This window comes from Pararge aegeria, chromosome 10 (assembly GCF_905163445.1).
Source record: "Pararge aegeria chromosome 10, ilParAegt1.1, whole genome shotgun sequence".
NCBI lineage: Eukaryota > Metazoa > Arthropoda > Insecta > Lepidoptera > Nymphalidae > Pararge > Pararge aegeria.
The window spans coordinates 18,036,970-18,050,757 of record NC_053189.1 but is presented as its reverse complement, the minus strand read 5'-3'; the positions used below and the strand labels follow the sequence as shown (position 1 = coordinate 18,050,757).

Genomic DNA, 13,788 nt, shown 5'->3' with positions numbered 1-13,788 from the left:
GAACATAAATACTTAGAGTATAGTGATATATAAGCAGATTTATACATAGTTTTAATAAAGAAAGCTCAGGTATTGCTGGCAACACCAAGAAAGACGACACGAAGTTGGTCATAGACATTTATTTTAGAGAAAAAAGGAGGACATCTTGGAAGAGGTAAGAAGCAGAAGCGGGGAAACAAAAAAGGAAAAAGCTAAGAAAACTATCCTGGTATCTAGAAAAAAGGGGACGACAACACGGACCCTAGGGTGTGTTTAAGGATGAGGGTGATTTACAAGAATTTGGGAGTCCATGAGTGGATGTGAGCAGATGCCCGTGGGAAAAATGTAGAAATCGGAGGACGGTTACCTTTCCGTGGGAATAAATAATGATTGTAATCGGAGATATTGACGGCCGATCGGCGCAGTTTGCAGCGACCCTGCTTTCTGAGCCCAAAGCCGTGGGTTCGATTCCCACTACTGGAAAATGTTTGTGTGATGAGCATGAATGTTTTTCAGTGCCTGGGTGTTTATATGTACCTATTGTTAAATCATAGGTTAGGTAACATCATAAGTAAATAAAATACTGTCTGAAACTATAACTTTCATTCGGCGTTGGGCTCAGAAAGTAGGGTCGCTACAAACTGCGCCAATCGGCCGCCAAAGGGATAAAAAGCAGCCCAGCTATATAAAAAAGCTAATCTATTAAAATAAATAAATATATCCATTCCAAAAATCAGTCAAATTAATTTAGTAGTTTTTGCGGGTAACAAACATTCATCCATCTATACAAACTTTCGCATTTATAATATTAGTAGGATTTAATTGATTGACCATAGGCGTAATATAGTTTCCCACGCTAAACTATCGCTATTGTACATGTGGTAAAAATAATGGCCCAGAAACCACTATTAGCGCAGGATGGTAAATTTTAAACTATGGAGGGTAGAGATAAGGAGAGTCATCTGTGTATATGAAAAAGTGTCGTCAAAATGTATTAAATTAGGATGGCGCCACATTTGCATCAGGGTTACTCTTAAAAGAAGCGCCAAATATAAATATTGTTAGAGTAGGCTTGAAAAATAAACAAGGAAGTATGGAGATACAAGGAAGTAAGCTTATATTTACCACAATATTTTGTACAACGTAAGTTGTTGAAATTCTCAATAATTAACTACGTTAGTCGATAATGACATTAAATTTTTTAACTCGGCATACTTCAATTCATCTACGATCGCTACATTCAGACCATACCCTGTGCATCCACCAGCGCCATTGTGGAGGATTTTTGAACTGTTATTTAGCGCATACACTGGACACTTTTTCAACTTTTCTCCCATATAAGATGACTCTCCTTACCTCTACCCTCCATATTTTAAACTCAGACTCAGAGGTATATCCTAAGATGTATGATTTATACCATTTTTGTTCTTTGCAGCGAAGTAGGACTCGTTATAACCACGAACTAGGTTAGGCATGTGTCAAAAAGACAAACGCGTCTTGCATAAACCGGTTATAAATTAAACGGTTTATTAAACGTTCCGAAATGGTCTGCTCAATTAGAACGGTAACCTATAGCATTTCGGTTCGTTCGATCAGTTAACCGGTAAAACACAGATAATTAAAATTAACCGGTTCTTAACAAAAATATTCCGGCAAATTAAAACCGGTTCCGAGCCTTGCGCCTCATGCAACAGCCGCGGGGCAACGGTATTCTGATCTGTTAATTGATTAAAATAAAAGATACCAAGTAGACTGAAAATATATTTTATTTGCGAAATAAACCATAAGATTGATTCACGATACACAATGCATAGTGAGGTTTAACTGATATTATATTTTATGCGAGCACAAAAGTATTGAGAGTTCCTCCAGCATGGGTTTAGCGTGAATCATCCTTAAAACAACATCTTTCTATATACACTTCAGTTGAAGAACTAATTAATAAATAGAAGGTACTTTTTTGTACAATTTAAAAATTCTCTTTTTTTAATACTTTTTAAGAAATGATATATAAATATGTAAATCAATACTTATTCGTAATACAATGTTATTTTGAAAGTGTAATTTGGCCCGTAAAACTAATTGATGATTAGAAATTCATTAAGATAGACGGTAAAGGAGGAAGTTTGACTTATATCACATAAAATTTATGACGATAATCTTTGAAGAAATGTGATTTGTAATTATTTGTTTTTATTACAACCATGTAAGTATATTAAACACAACACTACTAACTCCGAAATAATTTCGAGAGAGACATGTCGTGAGCTAGGTATAGTATAGGATAAGAATTATTTACAAAAAAATAAAATCTTCACATATTTTTATTAGATACATGTGTCTTTTGATGTTTTGAGATAAAAGGAGATAGAGACCAAGAGAGCCCTGTCAGATTAAAGAATAATAAACAAAACTAGCACCGTAAGTTAAAAAAATGCATCTTTCGCCTCGATGTCTGTCTTGGAAAATTAATGAATTTCTAATGTAACAAATTGCATTAAAACACCAAGCCGTATTTTTAATATACACTAAAACTATGGAATGAATTTACATTAATAATGCCTATTTTACTACCACATTTATAATACATCGACAAAATTGGTTAGTGCGGAAAACAGTAATTCAATGCCCACTAAAACGGTTGTAAACACCAATGAAATATAGACCTTGTAGCTTCATGTTAAGATTTGAAATACAACAACAACAAGAGATTCATGCTATCTCACTCGTAACATCATATTAGTGCGCAACAACCAATAGCGAGTTACGCATATATTTGGTGCGTCCTGATAGGCTATAATATCTAGCCTAAATTACAACTTAGGCCTTGCTACCATCGCTCAAATATTGTTGCAGTGTTGTTTTAATATTGATGAAGTTTTGTTACAGAATTGTAATCCTTATTTTCGGGATATCAAGGTATGTCAAATACACTGTCATTTCAAGATAATAATGTTTATGTGATGGTAGTAGGCCCCGGTAGACTGTAATAACTTATAATTAAGGTGTTATTTTAACAGATTAAATTATTTCTCGAAGAATATTTAACATGAACGCTGCGGTATAGTTTTGCGGCTTTTTTATCAAATCCCCAAAAGATGATGATATTTTTTTATCTATAAATTCTCAATAACTGTTCCTAATTATTTGGCAACTTCAATTTCTTTTTGGCAAATAAATAAATTGCACGACGTATGTGACCTACACTGGTAAAGAATTTAAAAAAAAACAATACGTTATCAACGTAGGAGTCTTAAAAATTTAAAGTTATGGTGACCAATTTTGTGCATTTGACGTAGACATCACACTGACGTATCGCGAGCAGTTTTGCTAGCTAGCTAGCGTGATTATATATATATCATATAACCTTCCTCGATAAATGTGATATCCAACACTGAAAGTATATTTAAAATCGGATTAGTAGTTTCTGAGATCATCGCGTTCAAGTAAACGAACAAACAAACTCTTCAGCTTTATATATTAGTATAAGATTCATACCCCTAATCGGTTTCTATCGACAAAGACGTGCCGCTGAGTTATTGAGTGTTCCGACGCGATGTCGCGTAGAAACCGATAAGGACCGAATATGCCTACCCTACCATACTCCCTAACATGTTAGCCCGCTATCATTATAGACTGGATCATCACTTACCACCTGGTGAGATTGCAGTCAAGGGCAATCTGGAAAAGGACTAAAAAAATACTTATTCCGGCCAGTGGCGTGCATAGAGTATGCACAGGATATGCAGATGAAATCAAATGAATGAATCTACGATAACCAATTATAAATACTTATAGGGTAAGCTTTTTATAACTCTTACAATACCTATCCTTAAGTATTTATAACTCGTACTGGAGATTTTCTTCACAAGGTGTTTAGCACATTTTAGTTACAAAACTTTATCGGTCCTATCTGAAGGCTCTGTATGACCCTGAGGGTAGGGTATGCACTGCTTATTTGCATATATGCAATGCACGCCACTGTTTCCGGGATATCGGAACGCTAAATGGCGATACGTCTACGTAAATCAGCGATGGCGATAACGCAAAGTTTCGGTCGACATTCCGCATGCGATTAGCGTTTGTCCCGCGGAGTAGTTAGGGCTCCTCGTCCGACGAGTCCGGCATCGAGTGCGGCGTGGAGTCTTGCACTCTCTTGAAGTTGGCGAGCACGTCGAAGTGCATGTGAAGTGAGTGAGGCGCGTCGCTTTGAGAGTGCAGGTATCTATGCACCTGGTGGTAAAGAAACATGTTACGACAATACACACATCGCCATCGAGCCCCAAAGTTAGCGTAGCTTGTCTTATGGGTAGTAAGGGTATTTTAAAGATTTTAAAGTAAGATTTTCGTGATTAATCAACATTTCTTAAATAAAGTTCAACTGGTACACACCACGATAATATTTTGGATTTGTCGATATTTCGACCCAGTCCCGTCGTGATCACGATCCATGCAACTGGGTAGGAATATCGACAAATCCTAAATATTATCGTGGTATGTACGCGTTGAACTATATTTAAGGGTATTTTGACCAGGGTCATTTTGACTATGGGCCTCATAAGAAGGCTTAGAGTCACTCAGCGGGCTATGGAGAGAGCTATGCTCGGAGTATATCTACGCGATCGAATCAGAAATGTGGAGATTCGTAGAAGAACCAAAGTTACCGACATAGCTGAACGAGTCGCGAAGCTTAAGTGGCAATGGGCCGGGCACATAGTTCGGAGAAAGGATGGACGTTGGGGTCCCAAGGTGCTGGAATGGCAGCCCCGTACTGGTAAGCGCAGCGTTGGTTGACCCCCAACGAGGTGGACAGACGACATTAAGCGCGTCGCAGGTAGCCGCTGGATCCAAGCTGCTCAGAACCGTGGAATTTGGAACTCCCTACAAAAGACCTATGTCCAGCAGTAGACGTCTATCGGTTGATGTGATGATGATGATGATGACCAGGGTATGCATAAAGAAAGGAAGATGCCATAAAATGGAAAAATCCTTCGCATTTATGAGTTATACATAAATATAAAATAATTTTAGGGTAGGCAAGCTTTTGTGCGTGTATGGAGTGCACGCAACTGGTACTAAGATAACTAATGGATATTTATAAATAATACACATCGACCAATTACCGGTCCACTACAGCACGGCTAGCATGGCCAGCACTATATATATAAAGGAAAAAGTGTGTGAGTATGTTCCGTATAGGCTCCGAAACGGCTGGACCGATTTCAATGAAACTTTCAGGGAATCTCCGGATTGACCTGGCGAGTAATCCTATAAACTTTGGTGACGATCGGAGCACTCCTATTTTTGAACTGTCAAACTGTCAAATACAGCTTTTATTTTCTATGATGATATTCTATTGTTGGGTGTACATGGGTGTAGATAATGATCTTCACCCGCTCGAGAAGAGAATGAATACGGAGAGAAATGAATGATTTAATATATAATGAGACTTAAATTAAAAATTTAATGATGTAAGTTTATTGTTTAAGTAAAATAAAGCAAAATCTAGCCAAGCGAAGCGGGCTGGGTACGCTAGTAAGATTATAAATTTATCTTTTCACACAGCTTTAACGACTTTCAGAGCACTGGCGCACACGATAAACGTGAGTAAACTTCTCCTATTCCATGTTCCAGTGATTTAGCAGGTGGGCGTTTATAATATCCTTTGTCGGGGGATATAATTTTTAGCTCCCGCCCGTGCTAGCCCTGCAGAATGAGAAGGGGTAAGGTAGTCCACCACGCTGGCCCAGCACGGATTGGTGGACTCCACACACCTTTGAGAACATTATGTAGAACTCTCAGGCATGCAGGTTTCCTCACGTTGTTTTCCTTCACCGTTGAAGCAAGTGATATTTAAATAATTAAAACTCACATAACTGAAAAGTTAGAGTAGGTTATTAAACTTATTTCATTTGAATATTCTTTCCAACCGTCACCCAATGCTGGCAGAGTTGATAAATTTGTGGGAGGAGATACAATTTTGTCGTTTCCCCCGGGAGAAAAATATCTCCTGCCCATGTTTGACAAGCCTTTTATCACAGGGAGTTCTTAAATCCACGGTCACGGGCCGCTTGTGTCCGGCGGCTCCCGGAAACTCGTACGATGTCGTCTGTCCACCTCGTTGGGGGCCGACTCACGCTGCGTTTACCTGTGCGGGGTCGCCATTTCAGCACGTCGGAACCCCGACTTCCAGCGGTTCTCCGAGCTATATGTAAGTATACCTAAAAACTTGCTCCAAGAACCTAGTCCGTTTCTCGCCTGCACCACAAAGCTGGCATGTACTAACTTCCATAAGTTGAGACATGCGAGCTAGATGCGATGTGTGTAAGTGCATCAGTTACCTTCGCGCCGAGTTTGTTGAGCAGGCCGGTGAAAGCTTTCTCCTCGCGGCCGATCCACGGCCGGCCCTCGTCTTGCACCTGGTACGGGCTGACGTGCACGAACATGTTCACCTCTGCACAAAGTTGGGCAACTCGTAGCGGCACTTACATCGCACTAGCTCAATAGCCCAGGGCGCGTTTGGAACCCTCGTGGCTTTAGGTTTAAGTTGGCGAATGAAGTTATCACCATCCCCTTACAATTATGTAAACATTTATGTATGAACGCTTCATAAGTGCCTGTGATAGGCATACATGAATAAAGAAATTTTGAATTTGAATAGCTATTTATGCAACTGTTATTCAAAAAATTCATTCGCTCGTAACATTCAGTGGAGCTGAAATGTCGACATTTCTACTGAGGCTGAGGAGTCTTTGTCTTGGCCGTAGCCTTCTACCAGACCAGACCAGAGTACATTCATAGATTATGAATTCCCAAATTGCAAATCGAAACCGGGACCTCCTAGTTCAATTCACAGCGCCCACCGCTGCGGCCAGGAGTGTCATAAAAACGTCCCTAACAGGTAAGCTCTGTCTTAGACTGTAAAATGGCTGATACCTACGCTACGTCATAAACATGTTGTGACGTCACTACAAGATTCATCAATATAGAATTGCTTTTATAGTACCATTTCGCTTTATATTATTCGTAATAATACTTATCTAAATATTTAATGTTTTTTTCAAAAGAAACTAATAACGTAAAATATTATTATTCGTACGTTTTGTTGTCAACATTATAAACGGTACCTGAGCCGTATAAAAGTGGAAGCATTACCTTCTCCAGCATTCATTCTGTTTCAAGTAATTGTAGGGGGAAACTCTGCTCGATTATATGTCAAGCTAAAACTAGTATCATTCCGAGTCCTATCCTCACGTTGAATGAATGAATACACTTTTATTGTACACCACATAAACGTATAGTAAAATTATAAATAAAAATTTAACAAAAACTATACAATTTGGTGGCCTTATCGCTACATAGCGATCTCTTCCAGGCAACCAAAGGCGTTAAACACAGCTCAAGCAGAGAAGTAGGTGGTGCATTTAAATAGACATATATATTTGCATATATTACTATATATACATACTAGCTGTTGCCCGCGACTTCGTCTGCGTTTTATTTTGTTTTTAAAGTATTCAGTATAGCTAAGCCTTAAACGAGTAGTAGTAGTATATATATACATAACATGTGACTGTCAATTAATTATAGACAAAAAATTTGCAATAAAATAAAATTGCGACTATAATTAAAGATCTAAGCTACCCTATCTCTTAAGTCGGACCAGACTGCTCACGGAGTGCCAATTCAATTTAAAATCGGTTAAGTAGTTTAAGAGTCCATCGCGGACAAACATCGCGACAGGAGATTTATATATATTAAGATAATAAACTTACAATATATATAATATATAGATACTGATAATTACGTTCCCACGTTCTCCAACAACGAACTTCAGATGATGAATGATCGGGCTTTGGTGCCGTAACAGAACACCAGCTCGAAGTTCTGGCGCCAGGACACTCACCGAGCCTCGTCAACGTCTCCAGAAGACTGCGCGACGTGATCCAGGTGTTCTTGCCGCCCGCGTGGCCGCCGTCCAGCCAGTACATGTCCGCCACGCGGGACATAAACCTGCGACGGAGACTCTGATAATAACAAACCGACAAAACGATCCTGGCTAATAAACCTGATACTGCCTAATTGCAGTCGACTTACAAGAAATGGTCATAAACTAGTGACATCTGCATATCGTCTGCGAAAGGTGCAGAAGTCATATGTAAAGAAAATTGATAAAAATATAATGATAAATGGTGAATCACTGAAAATAGAGACTTCCACAGTTTTTCTGGGCGTGACCTTGGATAATAAGCTACAGTGGGGTGCCCATATAGATTCACTAACGGGTAAACTGAGCTCGGCTGCCTACGCAGTCAGAAAAATTAGACAGATTACTGACGTTGAAATAGCTAGGCTTGTTTATTTTGCGAACTTTCATAGTTTTATGTCCTATGGAATCTTGTTATGGGGTAAAGCAGCTGATATCGAAACTATATTTATATTGCAGAAAAGAGAAGAAGAAGAAGAAGAAAAAGTCTTTATTGCACATACAAATATAAAATCAGGTTAACAAAAAAATAAAAAAGAGCTATACGGTCAATATATAAACTTAAATCTCGCGAATCCCTCCGTGAGAAGTTTAAAGAAATAGGCATACTTACTGTAGCTTCACAATATATTTATAACAATATAGTATTTGTAAGACAACATATTAGTCTTTATAAACAAAAAGTGGAGATAAACAGTCGACTTACAAGAAATGGTCATAAATTAGTGTCATCTGCATATCGTCTGCGTAAGGTACAGGGATCATTTGTGGGATTGAGTATACGCTTTTATAATATGATTCCTAAGGTAATTTTGGAGCTACTAATGCATAAATTTAAAGAATATGTTAAAACACATTTATAACAGCATGTTTACTATACAATTGATGAATTTCTTCATGACAAGGTTGCTTGGAAGCATCTGGCTCCGCTTTCATCTCTCACAAGATAGAAAAATGAATGTTAAAATGTAAATTGTTTATGTTGGAAAAGAGCAACTGCTGAGTTTCTTGCCTGCCGGCTTCTTCTCGGTAGAATGAAGAAAATATGTTAGTATCTTAATCTACCTCACGAGGGGGGGTTTGACCACACACCATTAAGCTGATGCTCAGAAACGGCTATAAGCCTAAATTATATGTATCTAAGATAATAATATAAATAGTTATGCCTAGTAAGAGATGCAATCGTTATTAAGGATTTTATTAATAACATGAATGTTATATCACAAGACCCACCTCATCATATGCGCGTCCCCAGGAGTCAGGGTCTTGGTGTAGTGAAACTCGTAGATGAGCTGGTTTAGCACCACGCAGCCCTTGCTGAACCCCACAAGGGTCAGAGAGCACTCGTCTAACGCCAGTTTATCCCGCCACCATAGTGGGTCGGAATCACTGAAATAACAAAATGGTACATGCAAATCAGTGAGGAGCCTGGTGCGAGGCTTCGGCCGCGGCTAGTTACCACCCTACCTATAAAGATTATGGTTTTATATGTCTGCTATACTCCAACAGGTTAGTCCGCTACCATCTTAAGACTGAATCAGCATTTATAACCAAGTGAGATTGTATAAATAAAAAAAGGCATAGAATTAAAAAGATACAGAACCCTCATTCAGCTATTATTGCATGCATTGCATTGTGTCCAAAAACAGTGAAAACGCCCCGCGCACGGCTCACTTTACACCCACGGAATGTTGCTAGCCAGATAAAGATATCATTAGGCATTCGATTCAGGCGTTGCCTTGGTTCAGTGTCAACGGGCCTTAATAAAATATATGTTTGTTTCATTATCGTGACGCATTTTCATTTCATCGAATTTCAAATCACAACGATTCTAAAGAAGTTTAACTTTTGAAATCATAAAAATCGGTCGAGTAGTGGCGTGCATAGGAGATATGCACACACACACACACACACATTATATAACATTAAGCAATTCTCCAGTACGAGTTATAAAAAACCTAAAGACAGTTGTAAGAGTTGCTTAGAAGCAGGCGTTACTCTGCGGAAATCCATGATATATTATGAAAATTAAGCTTAATTTGCTATAATCCGCGAAAAGCCACTGTCTTAACAATTAATTATCTGTCCATTGTAACATTTTTAAAAATATAGCTCAACGGGTACATACCACGATAATATTTTGGATTTGTCGATATTTCGACCTGGTTGCATGGATCGTGGTCACGACGGGACGGGAGAGTCCAAACAAATCCAAAAATATTATCGTAGTATGTACCCGTTGAACTATATTTAAGAAATGTTGATAAACCACGAAAATCTTAGTTTAAAATCTTTAATTATCCATTGTAAAGTTAACATCTCCTGAGGATGCTCCGGTTTCGGAGCGAAACGTGCGTAGAGGGTACATTGCCGAAGATCTCTCTCCTTCGCGAACTTATAGCAAATTGAGCTTAATTTTCATAATTAGTAAGAGTTATAAAATGGCGATTCTTAAGTATTTATAACCAGTGGCGTGCATATAGGGTATGCAGATGATATAAAATGAAGAAAATATCTAGTACGAGTTATATATACTTAGGGGGTGCTTTTTATAACTCTTACAATGCCTATCCTTAAGTTTTTTATAACTCGTACTGGAGATTTTCTTCATTTTATATCATCTGTATACCCTTTGCATACCCTCTATGCACGACACTGTTTATAACTTGGAAATTTTCTGCATTTTGTATCATCTGCGCACTGCGGTCGAGCCATGTCGCAGTAGTGCGACCATAAACAAACACAGAGACGCGAGATTTCTACATACAAACAGATTAAATGGTTACACAGGTAATCTATTACAACATCAATTGGAACTAAACCTACTCACGGCTTGTGAGCGGCGGACGCGTGCGCCTGACTGCTAGAGCCGTTCGACCTGGACTCCCCCGAGCGGTGGATGGACGCGTTCTTGCAACGGACAAACAACATTAACATCGTGACGAGGGGTTACGTGTCCATAAAGAACGCATCACACACGCTGGCTTTAATAGGGTGGTTTGATAACGGTGATAGTGTGATTTGTTGGTAGGGATTACTTAATACGACTGAACTTGTGATTGTAGGGGAGGATATGGTGTAATTTCGGTTGATTTTATTGTGCGGTTACGTGTTACACGACAGGCTTGCGGCAGGCCAGTTGCGTGCACTTCATAAATGCACAAAAGCACAGCCTAACCTAAAAATGATCTACAGCTCGTTTAAGAGGATGTTTTTTGCCATTTCATTTTTGCAATCTTATATATATATTTCTTGTGTGCGTGTGTATGTCACTGAACTCCTCCTAAACGGCTGGATTGATTTGAATGGATTTTTTTGTATGCGTTTGGGTGGCACCCTGGATGGTTTAGATTCACAAATCAGCCGACAGATGGCGCTGGGGTCCACTAGTTTTTTATAAATATATATGCTTTTTACTTTATAAATGAAGTATTAGTATGTAATGTATATAAAAAAACACAATTTGGGTATTGGAGTATCCCGTTTTATGTAAATGTAATATGTTTCTTCAAACAAAGGTTGTATGGAGGAGGTCGCTTCAAGCGATAAGACCGCCTTTGCGCACATGTTTTGTATTATCGTTTTTTTTTGTTGTTAACCTGGCTTTCTATTAGTATTTGCAATAGAGACTTCTTCTTTCCTGCTGTATGTGTACCATGGTAAGAAATCCAGTTCACGCCACTGCGACAGGCCATTGGGGGTACGTTGGGGGTACGTCTTTGCAACCAAGGGGCGCAAAAAAGTGCAAAGGACATTGACCATACACGGGCCACGGTTGTGTCAAGCAATATTATCTATACTAATATTATAAAGTAAAAGTTACTTTAAAGTGTTTGTGACACGGTCGGTGGGTAATTTTTTTTTATTTTGTATTTATTCTCTTTATTTGTACACCACTCAGAAAAACTAGACAAAAAAAAACAAACACATGAAGAATGAAGCAGGATACAAAAGGCGGCCTTATCGCTAAGTAGCGATCTCTGCCAGGCAACCTTAGGATTACGAAAACTAAAAAGAAAACAAATAGGTGGGGTACACCCTTTAGTACATACATACGAATATCTACATACTAATACATAAACCAGACTACACAAATAAAAAAAAACTATTGATAAATATAAAAAATAAATATACTAAAACATATCTTATTATACCATAAATACTTAAATATGAGTTTGAGTAGATAAATAAATAATAATAAAAATTCTGGATCTACTGAACCGATTTTGAAAATTCTTTCACTAATATTAAGCCACATAATTTTTGATTTCAAAAAATTATGTGGCTGCATGATACCTGTGGAAAATTTAAAAAAAAAACTTTGCGTAGTAACAGTGGCGTGCACAGGGTTTTTGACCAGGGTATGCATAAAGAAGGAAGATGGCATGAAATAGAAAAAATCTTCTCCTTTATGAGACATACAATTTTTTAGGGAAGGCAGTGCTTTTGTGCTTGTATGAAGTGCACGCCACTGCGTAGTAGTCAGATCTGCAAAGTAAGTCGGAAAAAAAACGTTCTATAGAAAAGTTGTAGAGGTTAATAATGCATACAAAAAAGTCCGCGACAGCATATGTATAACTTTTATATTTAAGTCGCAAAGAGTAGTTTTTTATATTAAAAAACAATTATAATCGATAGGTCATGTAACGGTAAACGTTGCGCCAAAACAACGGAAGTATCTTGTAAGTATAACGAAATTGTTCCCCTTTAAAAGTTCTAAGAGACGGTCCGCGACAACATATGAGTATTTTGAATTTGAAATAGGATAGGATCAAACTTACATGTAACTCTTCAATGTCAATATCCTCCGGTAGTGTGACAGTCGAAACTGCTTCTAGCAGTTCAGCGGTGGGCAACGACTTTATCCTGTTACTGACACTCTGTAGTAACCTTGAAAAAAACAATTCTATTATTTCTCTATATAGTTTCGTATATACGGCCGATTGGCGCAGTGGGCAGCGACCCTGCTTTCTGAGTCCAAGGCCGTGAGTTTTACTCCCACTACTGGAAAATGTTTGTGCGATAAACCTTATTTTTTTTTAGTGTCTGAGTGTTTATATGTATATTATAAGTATTTATGTATATTTATAACACCCATAACACAAGCTACGCTTACTTTGGGGCTAGATGGCGATGTGTGTATTGTCAATGTATATTTATTTATTTTTATTTATTATAAATTCCCAGAGTTCGAAAACGGGACAACCTTAAAAGCACGGCGCTCACGCGCCAGGGGAGTCGTCTTATCTTTTTAATTTGACATTAATGTAAACTTGCGGAGTTAAGGGCGCAACGGATAGCGCTGTGAATTCAAGTAGGAAGTCCCAGGTTCGCTTCCCGGCAGAAGCAATTGGGGAATTTATAATTTCTGTTTTTTTGTTCTGGTCTAGTGGGAGGCTTTGGCCGTGGCTAGTGACCACACTAGCGACAAAGACGGGCCGCTTAGCGATTTATGTCGCGTAGAAACCTATTAGAGGTATGATACCATACTCCTTAACCGTTTAGCCCGCTACCATCTTAGACTGCATCATCACATACCTGGGTATATGCTTTTATAACATGATACCGAAGGTAATATAGTGGACCCCCGGTAGTCCGACAAACATTTTGCAGGGCAGTGTCGAACTATCGAATTCGTCGGATTATAGAGTACTGCCTAAGACCCCCTATAGTCCGGATTTTTTTACAAAAGAGTACCTTGTAATCCGACCACAATAGTGATGGTGCGTACAAGTTGTAACTTGTTCAATCATGCTTAGCGAATACGTATTCAATAATAAATAATAGACCATGTCGGATTACAGGGGGCGCCGGATTAGACA

The 13,788-nt window shown here is 38.4% G+C and overlaps 1 protein-coding gene across 3 annotated transcripts in view; it reads right to left on the bottom strand.

Annotated features, from left to right (window-relative positions):
• Positions 1 to 3,669: 3,669 nt before the first annotated feature.
• The window catches only part of LOC120626730 (UPF0565 protein C2orf69 homolog), a 20,835-nt gene continuing 10,716 nt past the window's right edge, over positions 3,670 to 13,788 (bottom strand). For all 3 annotated transcript variants that reach the window (XM_039894387.1, XM_039894388.1, XM_039894389.1), the window contains 6 exons: positions 12,748 to 12,856; positions 10,797 to 10,876; positions 9,200 to 9,355; positions 7,886 to 7,992; positions 6,321 to 6,433; positions 3,670 to 4,212 (listed from right to left, as the gene is read on the bottom strand). In XM_039894387.1, the coding sequence (XP_039750321.1) occupies positions 4,078 to 4,212; positions 6,321 to 6,433; positions 7,886 to 7,992; positions 9,200 to 9,355; positions 10,797 to 10,876; positions 12,748 to 12,856 (700 nt within the window). In that variant the 3' untranslated portion in view covers positions 3,670 to 4,077. The remainder of the gene's footprint in view (positions 4,213 to 6,320; positions 6,434 to 7,885; positions 7,993 to 9,199; positions 9,356 to 10,796; positions 10,877 to 12,747; positions 12,857 to 13,788) is intronic.